The sequence below is a fragment of the Rhea americana genome, unplaced genomic scaffold (assembly GCF_003343005.1).
Source record: "Rhea americana isolate MKP2758 unplaced genomic scaffold, rheAme1 scaffold_24, whole genome shotgun sequence".
Lineage (NCBI taxonomy): Eukaryota > Metazoa > Chordata > Aves > Rheiformes > Rheidae > Rhea > Rhea americana.
The window spans coordinates 330,242-350,175 of record NW_028186357.1 but is presented as its reverse complement, the minus strand read 5'-3'; the positions used below and the strand labels follow the sequence as shown (position 1 = coordinate 350,175).

Sequence of the window (19,934 nt, the reverse complement as noted above, 5' to 3'; positions counted from 1 at the left end):
TATTAACTTCTTTGCTCAGGGATGCTACATCTCTGCAGGCTGGAAACACTTGGCTAGCAGGTCTACATGTGAATCTTTCTGTCATGCTTTGCAAGCTATGGGGCAGTAGCTTAGTACTGTGCAGGGGGAGCAGGGAAATATCTTCCACTTATGACACAGAGGTGGCTACACACATCCACCCTCCAGAAGCAGCTTTCCACGTACRCAGCTGTGCCTGGCTGCAGAGCAGGTACCTGCACAACAGGAGGAGAGAGTCTCCCCAGTCTGGTGGATATTTTTCAGACAGGTGAAGTTCATATAAAGAGTCTTGGACGGTGAAGGATTGTTCTCAAAAGGGGTTAAATCCAAACCCAGCACTGCAGTCTGGGTATAACATGTGTCCCAGCAAGCAGAGAAGTCCACCTAGGMTATCAGCTCGTGACATGGAAGAAATCGTCTACCACCTGAGCTCCTCCTGCTGCCTATGTAAAAGGGRGATGATGCCAAATTGCTTCACAGGTCACTGAAAGTTTAATGGAAGGTTCCCAGTAGTTCTGGAGCATGCAGTGARGGTTGCTGTAGCACAAAGCATTACTGTTTATTCTGCCATTATCATTCAGTGGAGAAAAATGCAGAGTTCACTGTGACAGCTATTGAAACATCACCGAGGAAAGCCAAAAGTCCAGCAGTGAAATAACCTCGTCCTTCGGACAGACCCCCCGGTATTTTGTGCTCTGTCCCAGCAGAGGGAGCCCGAGTTTATTAACAAATCCCCATCCCAGAGGTAATCGCTATCAAGGTGGTACCAAACCCCAGGCATGCTGTGCACTGGTGGGGGAAGGTTGTGTGGTGGAAGAAGGCTGTATGCTGGTGGAGGAAGGCTGCATGCCAGTGGAGGCCACCTGCAGAAGGTGAAGAAGGTTCCCGGAGCAGCCCAGCTGTGATGCTGAAATCGGGCTGTGTTCCCAGTGGGGACCTCTGGGAAGAAAGCTARTGGTTTGCCAGGAGGTCCAGCAAGTAACTCTACTCCCTGGGACACTGTGAACATGTCAAGAGATGGAAGGTTTGCGAGTGTAGAGGATATGCTTATTGCATGGTGGTGGTGGTGGAGGGAATGCACTGACAGGTGCAGCAGAGCCATGTTAAGATGGATGCACTGAATTTAATTTGCTTCGGAGTCTTCCTCCAAGGCCCAGGCAGGGACCTGTGTWGCTGTCTTTATAACAGGCCAGCTAGTTTAAATCCTGCCCATTTAGACAGTTCTCTCCAGAGGGTTCACTGATCACTGCAGTGCCAAATCCTTAGTTGTTTGCCATCTAGCTCCTGAATCTGGCCCCATTCTGGCTGCTGGGCACTGTCTTAAAACCACCACAAGCACAAGACYGTGGCCATGATCCACAGTTCCTTAAACCTAATGGCAGCTTTTTTCACCAATTTCCCTGGGTTTTGGAGGCTCTGAGTTAGTGCATAGAGGGCTCAGTGCAAAGAAACAGGAACAGTTTTCATAAATAGCATTCTCAGAGCTCATGGGAATACCTTGAGCTTTCTCTGCAGACAAYGTGAGATGAAATGTCTCCCAAGGACACAGATGTGTCTCAGCTGTGTGATCCTTCTTCCGGTAAGTAGTCGCACTGGTGCCATGGAGTCACTCACAGATGCAAAACTGCTTGGGAGAGGACAGGCTGTGGCACTGGAACTTGGGAAGATAACCGATCATTTTAGGTCAAATCCAAAGACCATTTAAACCAGCATTCATTACTCTTTAGTGCTCTAAAATGACTTGTTTTAGAAGACGAATAGTGAACGGGGACATTTCAGGGCAAAGGAATAAGAAGGCAAACGACTCAGGCTGTGCCCTGCAGAAAGCAGCAGATGGATATTTTCCAACACAACTTTTGAAAGGAAGGTTAAATTTCTCCAAGATAAGGAGAGCTCCAGCAAGCTGGAATGCATCACTAACCCCCCCCCCCAAGCTCGTCCTATGATAACAGCTGTTGTGTTGGAAACCTAATGCTGATGAAAGAGTTAAAGGCTGGTTGATGGGCAATATCGGTGACACACCTCTGAATTGAGCATACTCCTGGAGTGAGACTGCGGACTGGTGTTACTCAATGAATAGAGGCCACTCCAAGGGAGTTTTTCCTTGAATAGAATGGGGTCAGGGAGCCGCTTTGGGGAACAATGGTTGCCACCGGCTAGCTGAATTTCTTACAATCACACACCATACCCCCTGATCAAATAGCTCCTTTGTCAGCCTGATATAAAAACATGTCATACAATGATGATCTGGAAGAATGACATGAGCTGGCCTTTCAAAGAGATCAGAAGGGCTTGTTTTGCACAAAAAGAGCCCCCATCAGAGTCAAGACAGAAAAAAAATGGAGAATAAAAGAGGGTGAATGGAAACAAACAGCAATAACAACAACAACAGAAAAGAGGGCAAGTTGGAAACTTGGGTCTGGCTTGTTTCACAGCGTCCCGTGGCCGCAGCAGCACAGCACGGTCGAGTTGAATCTGTTTCGGCATGGATGTGGATGCTGGATTGTGTTGCCATTGGGTTTCCATTGTCATTCTGCACTGGGACAGAAGAAATTGCTGGATGGGAAAAGGTCACTTGGCCCAACGAACCATCTCCCCCCTCCCTAAAAGTGTCTCAACGCCATCTCTCCGCTTTCTCACTGTAGTTCTGTCCTCAGTCTTCCTAATGCAATGTTCGTCTGCTGCCTTCACGGTCCTGCACAAAGTTCAGATTGCTCAGATGTCTATTCTTGTCTGCCTGTTCCCATGAGCTGGGAAATGTCTCTATGACGCCCAAATCACTTCTTTTTTTTTTTAATCTTTTGTATTTTTTTGTTTCTTGGAGAGAGTGCCCTATTTTTGACCCTCTTTCTAGTATTTTTAGGAACATAATTGAGTTTTGCTGCAGGGAAAGAGTTTTTCTCCTAAGGAGGTTTTAAGATGCACAGGAAAGTGGATCCTTCTTGGCTGCTTTCAGGGGAACAGCATTCCTACAGTATCTGCCACAAGAGTCCCAAGAGATGGCATTTACRCACAGTCATGACAACTTTTGTAAGCTAGAAAGTTCTGCAGTCCTGGAAATAGGCAACTGGAGGTGTCAGGCAGTTTCAGCACCTAAAAGTGTTTAAAACAGTTCATACTCAGGCCGAAAGCTTATATTTTATATAAAAAAAAAAAGAGTCAGACTATTCAGAAGAAATCACAGCAGATGAGAAGGTAAGCTCTTAGGAAACTGCTCCTGAAAATACATTGACAACAATGACAATATACTGAAGCTTTGCCCAATGTTTTAGTTCTTTTTGATATTTTTCTTTGGATCACAATGTCGTTTTCCTCAAAAGGAAAAAAAGTCAGTGCAAAAGCTTCTAGAAGACTGCCGTGTTTGTATAATTAAACATGGTAATTAGAAAGTAGAGATAATCTCAACTCTAGCCACTTGCACTTACGCTCTAAGACAGAAGTCTATGATCATATATTATTTCTTCTTTGTAAAGTATTTTATTTGTCCTTTTCTGCAATTTTGTGTAGAATCTCTTACACTGTTTTCTACTCAGCATATATTCATTTGCAGGAGAAGTACCTAGTAAGCTGTATTTACACAATACGCTATTTATTAAATACAGAGAATATTTACAAGTACACATACACACATAGATGGCATGTATATAATAAATGAAATTGTTGCTGAGCTGAATGCCTCAGCTCTTCAATTCCTTCACCTAAAAGGCTACACTGCACAAAATTAGGGTCATAATAAATCACCTCCTCTACTGCAACATACCTCCGCAAAGCTATGCAGCTGGTTGAAAATAATTAGGCAATATTCTGGGTGCTGCCCAAAGATAGATAGGAGACATTGGTTACAAATCTTCAACAGTTTAAGTTACAAGGCAATTACCAGATGCTACTTGTGTGTTTGAAGTGGTAGAGGAAAAAAATATCCCGCCTTGTGTTGTGCTATTTGTGAAATAATTCGGGATTGTATCATTAAAGCTCATATCACAGCAAAATAGTACAAAACACAGGTGGGTTGCAGCACAYGTAATGTATTAAGAGTCTGAAGCTAGACACTGCAAAAAGTACTTAGGCACCTAAATAAAACGAGATTTCTAGTGGTGCAGAGTACCCAGCAGTTTTGCTTGAATTTCACAGATTTTGAGCTGCCAGGAACAGACGGACAGCTGTCTTTTAGTTTGTCAATCTGGAAGGCAGGTTTCACTGCAAGGGCCCGTGTTTGGGATTGCTCCAGCATCCAGCTGGAAACTGCAGGCAGCATGGCAGGTGACACTCCACTTCTTAAACAGGATGTCCCTCAGGGACTGGGTGACAGATGACATGACCTAGACTGAGTACCTTCTATGTGCTGAGTGGATTTCTATAGTCCTGGTTTTGATCTATCCATCCTTAAAGTAAATCGCAGATATCTACCTGAGAGACWTTCAGTCATTTTGCAGCCGGCTGGATCTAACTGGGCATACAGGAGAAGCTGCTCTYGGTGCGCCATTGTTTGTAGGCTGGACTTTGCAAAGCACTCCCCAGTTTGACYGGGAGGCTGTTGTTTTTTTAGGGCAGGCTATAAAATCCCCATTGGGGCTCAGGCCTGATGGGTGTGGTGGCAACTCGCAACTTTGCAACACTTTTTCATTTTTCTCACTTAAACTGTTTTGTGGTGACGGTATTGTTTGGCCAGACATTCCTGTTTTGTGGTTATTCTTGGCTGCTGTTTTTCTTTATTATGGAAGTTCTGGATATGCCAGATGGCTAATTTTTCTATTGTCTTTGGACGATGATACCCTGTTTTGGGGTAAAGTAGCATGATTCCCTTAAGAGCAATGAAACTATGTTTGCAGCAACCTTGCATCCACCCTGCGATCTTGGACAATTCAAGGATAGAAAAAGTCACGTGAAGGGAACACTAACTGCACAGTTAACTATTGCAAAGGTTGGGTGTGTGCAAAAAGTCAGGTTGCACATGAACCTTAACTTTGTCCCTTCGTCAAAAGGTGGTACTATCAAAATGTGAGTGACAAAGTCAACATGGTTGTTTCTACACCACTTCTGCTTTCTTTGGCCTCCTGGCTGTGCTGTGCTGGACCTTCCCTATTCAAATTTCTAATGAATCTTCTTGTATTCTACTCTGGTTCTTACCATGCAGTTATAACCTTGGTATTGGGAGCAAGCCTGGAAAATTTCAGAATGAAAACCGAAACCTTCTAAAAGGTAGGAGCAAATAAAAAACASTGGATTTTAATATAGCAACAGCTGGACTTCAACTTTAATAATGTATATTTTTTTAGAGCATGTAGCGTTTCAGATCAGATACAGATATTTTGTGTGTGCTTCCRCTAAATCAGGCCTCCTGTCAATAATGCAATGAGAGGGTGGCATAATATATTAAAGTATTAATTACTATTAATTACTTTTCTGATGATGGGTCTACTAAAGATACTTAAAATGGGTATGTGAGAATTGATCAGAAATTCTGCGGCTTGTTACCACTGATCATGAGCCATTTCAAACCAAAGGAAAACCYGACTCCCATGAAAAAGATACTGTGTTTTTACAAGAAATAAAAACTACTGGTCACTTGATTGCTATGGGGATGGATATAACTAAATTGAGCTTTCTTAAGGCAGAGAGCACAATCTAAGAGCAAAAAAAAAAAAAAAAAAAAAAAAGACACGGGAGGGAGAGAGGGAGCGCAAGAGAGCTGAATTGATTTCAGTCTGTTCAGGTCTAGCTGGAAAACACAATGCAGCTTAGTCGGCAAGCTTCTTTTCCTAGGTTTTTCCCATGGTTTGAAGTGGAGAGGGAGGGATGGTATTAGAAAAAGTGTGTGTGTTTGAGAGGGAGAGAGACAAGGCTGTAGGAAAGGCAGAGAGATGAGAGACATCGTTTGGAAGGGTGCAAAATAGTCCATTCCTTCTGGGGAGTGGAAAACTTTGATGTCAGTGTCTCTGATTTTAAAGTGGCAGTGTCAGGTTCAGGCTGAAAGGCCCTGGTATTTGAATCTTTGTCTGTGCTTGTGCTCCGGACTCTGCCTGTGCTCACACCTGCACCTCCAAACACCTGTTGGGACATCCACTCAGCAAATGGCCCTTGCWCTCCAGAGCGAATGGCAGAAAATAACCGCACACAAGTAGATGTCTTTACTGACTCCTTGTGCAGAGGTTCATGCTGAAAAAGCACGTTTGTATGTTTGGGAGCATGGAGAGAGAAAAGCATCAGGCAGCCTCCCCTCGCCTCCCCCTTTTACAAAGATATTTTTCTTCCTGCTGTTACTAATGCAGTTACAAGATGAGGAAAATAATCTCTGAAGGGCATTGTGATTAGTCTGCCATTGTATAATAGTAAATTCAGTTTCAAGAGTCACAAATGAAGCTTGGAAGTCTGAAGCCCTTTCTCCTTTATGCAGAATTGCAGGCATCTTGCTCAGTCTGGCTGTTTTGTCTTTTGAGCTGCATTTCAAGATAATGCTACTAATAATTCAGGCATGTTAAGAATGATGAGTCTATTGCAAGCCTGGAAGAAAAGTGAAAGAATAGGACCAAATTTACCACTTATGGCACACAAATATTTCTGGTGTAGTTGATCCAGAGTGCAAGCGTCTTCTTCTCCTTTCCTCCTTTCCAAGTGCAGACTTGCACTCCAAGATTTGCATTCCAAGATTTGCACCTGCAAGTGGAGCCGTGAGAGCTCTTGCTCTGCTAGGCAGCAAGCTACTCTTGCAGGGGTTGTCACCCAAAATTCATACCAGGCACTAAGATGCTGCAAAAGCAGAAAACATATTTGGGAATTATGTAGTGTTGAAGTCAATATAAATGTTACTGTGATGATCCTGGGACTGTGAGGTCTTGATTTCTGGCAAGAATACAGGCACATGTGCATGGGGTGGTTGATGGGCTCTGACGAGAGACAGACAATGAATCAATTTATGTTCATCGACAGACTTCCTTTATTGGAAGAAGAGATTTTGACTTGAGTCTCTGGAATGTCAGCATTTTTCTTCCCAATACTTTGTTTTCTATTTAAATAGATAGAGTGAAAGGCCTATTTCCATGGCAGGTGGGCTGGAGAAGGGGGGTTTTAATGGCTCTTTATTCTTGGATTTATAATCTGACACGCTGTACACACGTTTGTCACAAAACTGTGTGAGGTGCCCACCTCCTATCCACACATTGTCCAGCAGATGTTAAAGCCATCAAGTGTGTTTGCTTCCAGTACCAAAGGAAAACATTCTCTATTTTGGGATGTGGGATTTTTTTTTTTAACTGATCTAAACAAACAAACAAAAAATAGCCTTGGAGAGGTAAGCCTTGCATGATCATAAGAAACTTGTGTAAATGAGGATCTAAGGTCTGTTCCCTGACCCATAAACTGGGTTAGTAATTAGTTGTTCCTGCAGTTTGTTGTTGTCACAGAAGCCGAGGTTAGGCTGAAGCCTATTTAAAACTCACATGCATTAGCAATACGGGATATCTAAGCATACACTTACCGCAGTGACTGATCATTAGTTACTATTTATAGTAATACCTGAGAGTGTGCAATCACAGCAGAGGTTATGTCTCATGAGGTACTGTAGCAGTGTAGAAGACGGTACTTTGTCTAAAGGAATTTACAACCGAAGGCCCCAAACCTGCAGATGAATCTGCTAGATGGACCCTTGTGCACACATGGTAGCCTGTTGCAGGACTAGAGCCCTCAGTGTATAGACAGAGGAATAACTTATTCTACACATTCTTTACTTGTTGACTATATATGTGTGCTTCACTARTAAGAGACCCCTTGAATACTCTCATTGCACTTTCAAACTGTATGTCCTGGAAAAGGCTGGTATTGAGAGCAGAACTTGCCTCACGGCTTGGCTACGCTATAAATCTTAATACAGGATTCARCCATTTGAAGTTTCAATGATAAGGGAAGACAGAATTAACCACTGAGCAATAGAAAATGTGAGCCTCCTAATTAAAAAAAAAAAAAAATACTGTGCAAGAAAGGACGGCTAGTGAAATGTTGCCTCTACCGTAGAGGAGAGAGATGAAGTAAGCCTAGAACTCCTAAAATTCTGAACCCGTGAATTTGTATCTGGTGTTGATAATTAGGCTCCGTCTTGATTGCCTGGTCAAGGCAGATGCAAAACTGCCAGTACAACTATGCTTGCTCGCTTTCCATATTACTACCTTGTAAGTGAAGCTTCACATATGAGAACAGTGCATCCTTCAGAGCAAAGGACCTCGCTGTGCCCATGGGCACATGATGAGTTAGGACACTGTGAGACTTGTTCACAGAAGGCTAAGGTCTGTTTCAAGTAGTCATGTAGGTGGAAGGCGTATGTAGGATAAAATTAGTACCATAACTACTGCTGCTCTGAAGATACTTTTACATTGCTTTCTAAACACACCAAAAAGTTTTGGAACAACTGGTGGAATTAATGAAAACTGAGCTGAAAATCTCGAGAAACAACTTCATAAGTCTTGATCTTCCTCTCAGGGAAGCCAGTGGGAATTTGAATGTTTAGTTCCTCAGGCTCTGAGTATAAAAGGAAAAAGCCCCTAAAATATCTTCATAGGTAGTCCCTATAAAAGCACAAGATTCAAAAGCATTCCTTTAGGAGATCAAGGACGGTCCAGCCTTTGAAGCCTGGAGGATTGGGAAATTTAAAGATCTTTGTGGCAATCATATTGTGCCATTAGAAATCTACCATTTGGAATTGTAAAGTGTTTAAAAGGAATGATTCCAAATTCCACAGCTGTCTGGTGAGTGACAACCTGATGTGGCCTGGGGGGGAGGAGGAAGGTCATTGTTGAGAAAACAGTTAAAATGAACATTTTCTGAACAGATGCTTTAGATAATACTTTGATAAATGAGGTTAAAAACACATAAAATCATCTGGATGACTTCCAGAAAATAACAGATTAGCAAAACAAACAAACAAAACTCAAAACCCAAAGCCAAGGAATAGGTATAGGGCCAGTACTTAGCAAGTAACAGAGGACTGCTCAAAATAAAATGAACAATAAACRGAGTCTAAAACAGCAAGATGAGACAATTCTGCTGGCTATGGGAAGTGACACATTTTTATTACACTGCAGTTTTCCATAGGAGAGAGCTTCCAGAAGCTGGGCTGTTTTAGGTTTGTTATACTAAAATATTTGTCAAACCATTTTTATTGCTTTTTTTCTTAAGTCATCCAAGCAGCTCAGCTGCTGATCAAAATACGAAACCATTACACGTGCCTAGCTAGTGGATAATGAGAGTGACCCCCTCAGTCTAGTAGCTTCCTCAGCTGAGTATAGTGAGAAAAGTAAGCAAACAGCATCACTGATGACAAACTGATTTATGAAATGGTTTGTTTTCAGAATCTTTGGTATAATTATGAATAAAGGTCCTGATTCTGTGACTGCTGAGAAGCTTGTGGGAATGGCAGCTGGCTGGATGCCCTCAGTTCTCATTAAAAACTCTGCAGATGTGGTCTGGAAGCACACAGAATAGGGCCTGCTGGCATTATTTTTAAGGGAAGCTTTTTCCTTGCCCTTTATAGAACTCATGGCAAATGTCTTCTAATTCTGATTTCTTCTGGTATACCTTTTATAGGCAAAACCAAATCAATATGTGTAATTTGGGAAAAAGAGGGAAAATTCCGCATAACCTTTCAATTTTATCCTCTTTAATCCTTTGATAATTTTTGTGCTTCTCCTGTAGAAAAGCAATTTTGCTAATCACCTTTGTGCCAATCCCTGCATTCCTGACAATAGCGTGAACAGCCTCCATCAAAGTCTTTGATGTGGGAAAGACACACACACACACACACACACACATAATCTGAAAACAATTCAGCTCCTTGGTTCTCAATGGCGAGCACTCTGCTTTAATAGAGTGCAAGTTCCGTGGAGGTTTCTAATCCTTTCTGCCAAACAGAAGAGACACAGTCAGGTAGCACACCTTATTCAGAAGTTAAAATAACATGTTACTTGCTCTCAGAGAAAATCAAAACAACTCAAGATCAAAAACAGATTCCGCCAACCCTAACGGGATAGACTTTCTACTCAGATAACTCTTGATCTAAGTGTGTAACAAGTAACCTGCTTTAATCCCTCAAAGCGATGGTGTTACAGATAAGTACTGTAGTAGCAGAGGAGGTGTCTTAAGTTTCAGAAATACACAAAGCATTGGTTGGAAAGAAAAACAAAACAAAGAGCTGTCCACCTGCYTGTGTCTTTAGCTGAAAAGGTGTATTTGAGGGCAGTGTAAAGAAGAATAAGACCCTTTGGGGACAGCAAAAAAATGACAGGCAGGTATTGAAATGGTATTTCTTCCAAGCTGCATTTCATTGACTTATTCTGTTAGAATATTTTATGGGTGTAAGCCCCCATTTTTAGCTTACAGATCCTATAAGCTATGATGCTAGAATGATCTGTGACTTTAGCACAGAATCCTACTCTATTTTCAAGAGGTTCAGGGTGGCTAAGAGCCATGAAAAGATTGGGATCTTTTGACTATAAGATTTTTGAAGAAAATACTATTGATTATGTGATTATACTGCACTAAGCACCTGCACTGAATCCTTTATGAATATGGAAAACACAATAAAAATAATCATGTTACATGTACAATTTTAGTAAAGGCTCAGAACCTTCCTTGGTTTCTGCTCCTGCAGAAACCTACGTGTGTACTTCCTTTTGCATTGCTGAGATGACTAGTGCCACCGGGTCCTTTCCTCYGAGGCTCTAAACATGCGCTGCTTACTGTCGTAACCGATGTGGCAGTAATAAAACTTCTGATACTTGAGGAGGGATGTGTGATAGATGTTTGATAGCCCCATAGCAGTGGCAGTAGTAGTAGTAACCATGCCTAAGAATTAATGTATGCAGTTGCAGGTCCATTAGTCTCAAAAATAAAGAAAACAATTGATGGTGATATCCRTGTTACAGATAAAGATTAATAACTGTTACTACCTTGTCAGGGAATTAGCTGCACCAGAAAACAAAGCTTATATTTAAGAGCAACGTATCTCATTGTTTTCTTCATACTACTGTTTGTGCCTCCTGTCTGGATCATATCTGGTCCTCTCCACAGCTACTGCATGCAAACAGATGTTTCATCTGATCCAAGTCTTTCATAGTTCTTTATCTTTAGGTCACAGATTGCAAGGTACCAAGGGCCCACTTCTACAGACGCGCCTGTCCATACTTCGGTCTTGGTCTCCCAGTGGGCCACACTGCACATATAACTTTGCAGCCAGGTTCCTTTTAGAGTGTACTAAGCAGTTTCCTCAGTGAAGTGTCACTGGCATAGACTGAAGGCTATTGTAGACTGGGATCTTACCCTTAATGATACAGCCAAATAAAGATATAGCCAGACTGTATCTCCAAGGGGAAAAAACAATCTGATACTGTTTTTTTTTTAAAAATCTAGTAACGGTGAACTACCACAAACCTTGATAAGCTGTTTGAACAGACAGTTTTCTTTACTACAAAAACGTGCTTCATTCATGAATACKTTTCCCATCACTTTCTGTCCACAGTTCTTATCTCTTTGTCTGGTAGATTGAAGAGCCTGGTATTACCAAATTTTTCTTCCCYGGTTTAAGTGCTCATAAGGTAAGATCAACTTGCACCTTAACCTTCCCTTTAGAAAGCTAAATAGACTGAGCACCTTGGGTCTCACTATAAAACATGTTTGACAGTCCTGTAATCATTCTTGCTACTCTTCTTTGAAACCCCTCTAGTTTTTCAACATCCTTCTTGAAATGTTGGCAGGACAAATTATTTCCAAARCAGCCACAACACAGGCAAAACCAGAGCTAAAAGAACCTCCCAGCTCTTGTTTGTTTCCCAAGACAGCACTAGCTCTTTGGTCACAGCACTGCAGAAGAAGCTCACGTTCAACTGATTATTCATCTTAATGAATACTTTACGGAATTGCAGCTTTGCAGGATAGAGTTACATCCTTTCAGTGTGACCTACATTCTTTGTTCCTAGATGTGAGACTTTACATTTGGCTTGATTGAAATACATACAATCTGATTACACCTAAACTTAACGTAGAGTTCTGCAGCCACGAACGTCCTTTGCATGATTTACTCTTCCCTCAGGCTTTATGCCTTCTACAAAGCTTTGCTAATAACTATTACAGATTTTTTTTTTTAGGTCACTAATAAAAATATTAAATCRCATAAGTCACATAAAGTCAACAAACTATCTCTGTGGGTCCCACTAAGAAGGACCAACTTGATAATAAACATATACTTGCACTAACAATTTAGGACAGAGAAGTTATTTAGTGTTTAATATATTTAATATTTCAAACATTGTCAGTTGATTACAAAAAAAATTAGTTACATTTACTTAAATTTAATGTCATCAAAAACATACCAATTTAATTTGATACAAAACTGCATTCATGACTGTTTTGTATAAACTCATGTTTAAGTCATGTTCATTATATTACCTCCCTTTCAACTGTCTACTTAAATCCTGTACCAGATGTGCTGTTATTTTATCTGAGCAAAAACTTAGGCTGATAAATATTTTAATTACTTGGRCTATCTGATTCACTTGTTACAAATGCTGATAAAACATTTGCCTTCTGGTCTTCTGGACCTTCCCTGAGTTCCAGGTTGTATTAAAATTCAGTGTAAATGGACCGGACAGTTCCTCAACAAGCAGCTTCCAGAGCAGGTGATTTAGTCCTATGAATACCTGAGATTATACAGACAAGATGACCTCGTGGAACAGGACATAAGTACTGTCTAAAGGCCTGTCTGCTATGGTAACCTCATTATACACTGAAATATATTTTCCTACTTCACTGTGCAAAAGGAGATGCAGTCTGTGGYGGGTAAGTGATACCTGTACAAAGCATTCTAGGCAGATGATGAACTTCTTACAAGTTATTTATCTTTTAATTTTGAGGGAGAAATCTCCTCAAACATTTCAGTCTTCCGTAGAGTRGAAAATACTACAAGAATGAATAACAACATCATACTCGCATTTTCCTGCTCCACTGTCTGTGGGAAGCAGCGCTGCCACTTTGGATCAGGATCATTCTGTGCTGTCAGTACTCCRGGCTCCTGTGGATGGCAACAATGATTCAGTTATTATGAACCCTTCCTTCGTGGCAGTGTGCATGTATGTGTGCACACACACACGTGTGAAGTGAGAGGGCTTTTCAGCCCCTGCTTTGTGGAACCCTGGATGGGGAAGTGACGGCACCGAAGTGTCCGTCGGGAAAGCCAGCCTTAAGCCCATTGCAAGCAGGGCCCACTCTTGCATGGGGGGAGAACCTTTCTTTCAAATGGCCCAGGAACCTGGGAGACTCGAAAACCACTGCTGCAACACTGGCTGACCCCTGCTGTCTTTCCAAGGGCGCCGGGYGCTCAAGGGTAATTAATGAGCATTAATCACCTTGCTCTTCACCTTCCTTTGCAGGGGTGCTGCGCCCAGCGGGAGCTGCTCCAGGTGGTGGAGCACATGCTCTGGCTACCTGGAACCGCCATCCCTGCTGTGAATTATTATTAATGAACACACGGAGAAGGTGACGCTATCAACCCCAGCTAGGAAGGACACGGAACCGTGTGCGGGGGGGGGGGAGCACTTCCGCAGCGGGCAGAGGCCAGGGGAGTCCCAGTGGCTCCCGTTAACGAATTAACTCGCTAATGAGGGTGGGCTCGGCAGGGCCTGTGCCCCCCCCGGCCGCCGCCTCCTCCCCCGGAGGGGGGCAGTGACAGGCGGCGGCTCCTGCCCCATGTGACTGGGGAGCGGCTGCCCCCGTCCATGGCTTGGCCTCCCCCGGGCAGCAGCAGCTCCGGCTCCCGGGGAGGAGGGGCAGGAGCTGCTGCTCCATGGGGAGGAAGGGCAGCCCTCGATCCCCCCAGGCGGAGGGGGGATCCCGGGCCGCCTCCCCCCCCCCTTCCTCCTCCTCCTCCTCCTCCCCGCTCTGGGCCTTGCCCGAGGAGCTGCTGCTCCTCATCTGCTCCTACCTGGACGCGCAGGCCTTGGGCCGCCTGGGCCAGGTCTGCCGCCGCCTGCGCTTCTTCACTAGCCGCGATGTCCTCTGGAGGCGCATAGCCCGCGGCTGCCTCAACTCCGGCTTCACCCAGCTCGGCACCGACCTGTAAGCGCCGCGGCGGCGGCGGAAGGGCGGCGGGGAGGCGGCGGCGGCGGCTGGGAAAGGCCGGGGATGCCGCGGCCTAGCTGGTTGCTAAGGGGCGTTCTGCGCTGCCGGCGTAGTCGCTACGGGGGGCTCCCCGCCGCCGCGCCGGGGCGGAGGGGGGCGGGGGGAGGGGGGGTATTCTCGAAGCGCGGCTGCGCCGTCGTCGTTGGCCCGCGCCGGCAGGGGCGGCGAGGGCAGGGGAAGGGCCCTGGGGCCGCCCCCGCCGGGGGAGGGACCGCGGGGGGCGGCCGTGGGGCAGGGCGGGGGGCGCGCTGGTTTCGCTCTGCGTCCCCGCGGGGCAGCGGGCGAGCGCGCTGGGGGGCTCGCTGGGGTCCCCCCCCCCACACCCAGGGGAGGCCGAGCGGCCGAACCGCCTTCGCCAAGCGTGCGTAGGGCCGGGGGGCTTCGAGGCCGGGGCGGTGGGAGCAGGGAGCCGGCCGCCGTCGCGCGGGGCGGCCCTCGTGCGCTCGCGGCCCCCGGCAGCCGCTCAGCAGCGCGGGTCGGGGCCGGCTCACCGAAGCCTTGGAGGTGTCGCGCCCCGCGAGCCAGCTTTTGGTGGCAGGAGTCYCCTTCGTAACTTAGCGTGATCTCAGCTCGCCGTAGGTTAAGGGTAGGCGCCAGCCGCGTTGGCCGCGCTGCGTGCGGCCGAGCCGCTTTGCGGGCGAAGCGCCTTGTTGGGCCCGGGCCTTGGTGCTAGGGCGAGAACGCAAACRCTGCGTTTCCTCTCTCAAACTTACTAGCCTCCAAAACAGCCCTTGGAGGCAACTGCACAACTTGGGGCTTTCTGCTTTAGGGATCCCAAGAGGAAAATTATGTTCTTAAGATCTACTTCCTGCGTTTCCCTTTCGCTGAGGCCCAGAGTCTGGTGTGTCATTTCGGTTTGTTTCCCCTACGCGCTGTGTTGACGTGAATCGTAAAAGAAGAGATGTCAGCTCTTGAGGCCTATTTTGCTGTCCCGTATTGCTGTCTCATCGATAGCACRGACTTTAGAGGCAACAGTTTCTGCAAGCAAGACCAGGACTTCTGTGGTGGTGAATATCCATGTGTTGGGTTTTCAGTCCAGCGCATCAGCTGTTCAGTCTTCGTAGAGTGCGGGTTGCAGACCGCAGATATCGCAACCAAGCACTGAATTTTGCAAGATAAGCACAGTTCCCTTCGAAGTCAGCAGGCGTAAGGGCTGCAGAATGGCTGTGCGTTGTGACTTCTGGATCCTGTCTACTGTGATATATTATTTTGTCTACYGAGGAAATGAAGTTCTGTATTTTTTCATTAAGGATAAGGTGATACTACACCRCTTTGGTTGCGAGAGGGATCAGGTGTACAGCAGAGCAGGTGCAGCATATGCAAGGACCACCATTTCCCCTGGCAGAGGAATGCAGGTCTATAAAGAGCTTTGGAAGAGGTTTGTTAGGTCAGAGGTTTTAAGTGAAAGGAAGGGTACTTGAGTGTCAAACTCCTAGGGTTTTCTGTGCTGTTAGGTTTGCTATGAACAATTTCTTTAGTAATTCTAGGATGTGCTTTTGTGCTGAGTCTTATTTTCAAGTTTTCTTTAAACATCTGTATTTCCAAGTGCTGCTTTTAGTGTTGGTCATCACTACCTTGGTCTAGGGAGTTCAAGCATGGGTAATACACAGAGTGGCATCACAAGCTTGTTATGCAGRAGTGTTGAGGTGTAGCTGGGAGCTGAATCTTTTAATTACTTTTAACCTAGTGGAGAGCTCACAGTCTTCAGTTCTTTGAAACAGATAGTATGCCAGATATTTTAGACAATACCTGAAAGYCAACCACCTGTTTTCACTGTGTGCCAGCATCTTGGGACACTTGCAAGAGTTTTGCTCCAGTAGGGTACAGAGTTTTGGCAACAGATAAAGACAAGGGCCTATCTCAGAAGGAGGGGACTGAATATCTGTGCATCTCCARAAGAATCGCCATGAATGTCTGTATTGGGATGCGGTACAGTTATAGATTTTGTACTTAGCTTRAAAAGAGTTAAATATTCTCTATGGCAGTTTGAGGTTTTTAAATAGCCTTGTCTCTTCTGTGCCATCTGCTCAACATGCGTGTCTCCGAGATGAGGACTCTTACTGCAATTGAGGGGGTATAATTTATTAAGGCTACCTGATGCATGGGGAGAGGGTAGAGRTAAGCTTCTGGGCACATAATCTTTCTTCATGATAGTAATTCTAAATAGGAACCTGGCAGGCTGCTCTGTGAAGGTTAAACCTGAGCTGAGTAGATGTTCAAGCTAAAGTATCACTGAGTGAATAGAACAGTGTTGAAGATGATGGATTGATGGACTTCCTTGATAACTCTTCTTGCTTAGTGATGTAGGGCAAGTCTTGAGTCTGTCTAGCTTAGCTTTGAATCACTCGAGAGCTAAAGCTTCTGTTGCRTGTTCTGGAGAACATTGCATGAGGTGAACACTTTAGTGTTTTGTYTTTAAGAGGTTTGTGTGCAATACTATCCACAACTGAGAAACAGAGAAAGTGAAAGCTGGAACCGTTTATGGTAAATGTGCTTAATGAAATAACATGCGTGATTCTAACATTAAATCTTAAACTGATGGTCCCAGGGAGGCTGGCACAAGTTAAAARCTAGTTTGGGGAATGTTTACTGTTTAGAACAAAAAGCATCTCAGTACAAGTTTGATAATTTCTACTGTTAAATGGCTTTTGATAAGCTGTCTGTTAATGCTCTGTAAATGGAGATAATTTGAGCCTAATGTGTAAGATAGCTGTGAAACTTATCCCCCTCCCCTACTTCCCCAGTTTCTTAAAGGGTGATTAACTTGAGAATGACACCATTTCTTTAAAATGTTATTTCTGTTAGGTGTATCTGAAGATTATTGCAACAAKAAGATCAGAGCAACATGTTTTAGCTTGCATGTGAAACAACTGTTTGCATGGTCAGCTTGTCTATAAGGATCTTTTATGGCAAAATAGGGAAGAGGAAAATTGGCTGCAAAACCCTAGCTGTTTATGGCATGGAAAGGTGAAATTGCAGTACCTAGATATTTTCAAAAAAATGAATGTAATAGTTTTACTTCTCATATTGACTGTGCACCTTTAAAAATTGCCTGCTTTGTTTATCTCTGGACATGTACTTAGACTTAAACAATCTTAAATTGGTTTGCTAATGTCAAAAGAAGATACAGACTTAATCCCAGAAACTAGCTGTTATGCTAAAAGGCATATTTATAACATTGTCAGTCTCTCATGTTTGCCCTTTCTGGTAAACTCAGCTAATCAGGACCTGCATGTAAGTAAAAAGTATTTAAGGTATTGATTCAATCATGTGCTTAAGAAGAAGAAACAAATTTGCTTTGAGCAATGTTTTCTGTACGTTTCATTCTGTAAGTGGGGGGGGGGGATTTTCCCTAGGTTACATCAGTGTGAATTAATGTGTATTAGGGATTATAAGGCCTGATTCAGCAAAGTTCTTAGCCCCCTTTTTAGCATTAAAAATACTCTTTCTTCTTTGAATTAACAGTAAGTAAATGCTTAATAAAATAATACTGTGCTGTTTTGGAAGTATTCAGTAGTTTTAGGTTTATGTAGCTCTTGACAGCTATCTTACAAGCCTATCTGTGTCAGTGGCCTCTCTGCCACTTTTTCTGTACATTCACATTAATTTTATGTATAATCCTGTAGTGCAACAAGACTTTGTAATGGGGGTGATAAAAAAAGGCAGTTAGTCCCTTGTGACTTTTGCTTCGCTCCGTCACAAGAACTGCCCAAGCGAGAGTCAGGCCCTATGTTCATGTTGTAAGGTTCACRGAGCTTCAAAAACATTGAACAGAAAAATAACGTCGTATCACAGAAGAATGATGGCTTACTAGCTCCCTCTGTGACTAAACTTGAGCTGAGCAGTAGGACGAAGCCTTTGGGTTTTTTGGTGTGAATACAACTGTAGTGTCTGGTGGCCTGAGTCTGTTTTSCCAGCTGTTGTGCAGGCCCCGGGGAGGGGGAGCAGTCTCTGCCCTGAAGAGCTTGCTGCCTAAATAGACAGGGTAAACAAGGGCTGGGAGGGGAAGCAGAGGCAGAGCGATGTGAACCAAGCTGCCATCTGTGCAGCAGGTCAGTGTCAGAGCCAGGAATAGAAGATGGTGCTTTGAGCCCTCATCTTGTGCCTTACCCACTGGACCACCTCGGTCTGGCGAAATCGGAGAGGAAAGGAACTCGCTGCAAGGTGGTTCTTTATTTAAGCATGGAAGAAAGGAATAAAGTTGCAGCTGGGCTAAACTTATTTCCCCTTTGCTACAAAGGAATTTTAGAGGACAAGTTAGATTTGCAACCTAAATAGCTTGACAGTGTGTTCTTTGTAATATATTAATAGTTGTTGTCAAAATATAGAAATGTTCCACTGCATGTTTTCTCCCTGCCCATCTTCAGTCCCGCCTTGCCCACTAGGATCGTGGTATATTTTCCAGTTCAGAGAAGTAGGTTCGTTTGTGGGTGAATTTACCATCTTTGAGTATTTAAGAGCTTGTTGAAGCATTTCTATGAGTTAATAAAAGTAGCATTTTCTCCAGTTCTTGGAGGAAAAAAAAAATATATACACCTGCAGGAGCAGGAAATGGCCAATCTCTGCAAGTCAAGTCCAAATGCAAACGACAGCAATTATAGGAGACCTGCCTTCATTACTGGAGGGGGAAGGGAGTGTGAATGCCTGTAAAGCTACTTCAGTTTTCTCCATCTTTTAAAACTTGTTTTGCCAAAGTTTCATTACTTTAACTCAAAAATGAAACAGGCAGTGAAGTGGTGCAGATGATGCAGAGGGCAATACCCTGGGGAGGATATTGCAATAACGGCAGAAGCCTGGAAGAGGGCACACAGCTATTACTTTGTGCTGCAAAACTTAGTGGTTTTTAGAAACTCCTGTTAAACTCTTATTGCCTCTTACACTGTTCATTCTGGGCTAGATAGATCTGTCAAGATGGTTCTGCAATCTTTAAACTGTTTCTTATGCTGGGAATGTGAAATTGTTCGTAAGAGCGTTTTCTGGCCTGCCCACCCTCCCCTTAAAGTCTTTATGAGTTCAAAGTGAAGGAATAATTTTATCTAGTTCAGGGCTTGACAAATGTATGCCGTGCCTGTTGTTATTATTCCTGTAAGCTGCGTAAGTGAAGTAGCTGTGTATAATTTCACTTCATCCAAAGATGTACCCTGACAGCCTAGTCTTTCAAATCAGAATATGCATGATTACTGCTTAGCAGCTGCAGGTTTGTTCAGATCTTCCCAAGACTATTCATTTTTCTGAAGCAGCCCAGRTTTTGGCTCCAAAGGGTCTGTATAACTCCTTGAGAGATGCAAGGTGCCTGCTTGGAGTTTCTAGCCATATTCCCTTGGCAAGGTGGGGGATCATCCTGTGAAAGAGGGGCTTAGATCCGACTTAGAGCTGGTGAGGATTTTTTTTTTTTTTTTCCATTGGGAAGTGTATGTGAGGGTGCTTGTCTTTGCTGTGTATACAGAAGCTTGTCTGCAGCTCTCCTGATTAGTCTCTGGCTTCTTCATGCAGGTGGATTGCTCGCAAGATCTGTGAGGTGGAGCAGTAAACCTGAACTATCTGGTAATGTCTATCTGAGATACTGTAGATGCTCCAGAGSAGGCAAGGAACAGCACAAAAATAGTCTGGAGAGCGCTTCTCTGTCTCAGTTATTTGAACCCATCTCGAATAGGAGAGGGGGCGAGCATAGAAGACGGACTGTGAACCTGGTGGTAAGCTAAATAAGGGGCATGTGCTAAAGGAATTTAGGTGGAATTTTTCTACTGGAAGAGCCGTTT

At 44.1% G+C, this 19,934-nt stretch overlaps 1 protein-coding gene and 1 long non-coding RNA gene across 2 annotated transcripts in view; one reads left to right on the top strand and one right to left on the bottom strand.

Moving 5' to 3' along the window:
* Positions 1–12,879: 12,879 nt before the first annotated feature.
* LOC146595013 (uncharacterized) lies at positions 12,880–14,058 on the bottom strand. The gene is made up of 2 exons (XR_014896007.1): positions 13,979–14,058; positions 12,880–13,069 (listed from the first exon to the last, which is right to left on the bottom strand). It is a non-coding gene; the product is annotated as an uncharacterized LOC146595013 (long non-coding RNA).
* Positions 13,594–19,934, top strand: part of FBXW4 (F-box and WD repeat domain containing 4) — a 63,392-nt gene continuing 57,051 nt past the window's right edge. The window contains exon 1 of the mRNA XM_085306390.1: positions 13,594–14,112. Coding sequence (XP_085162516.1) covers positions 13,841–14,112 — 272 coding nt within the window. The 5' untranslated portion in view covers positions 13,594–13,840. The remainder of the gene's footprint in view (positions 14,113–19,934) is intronic.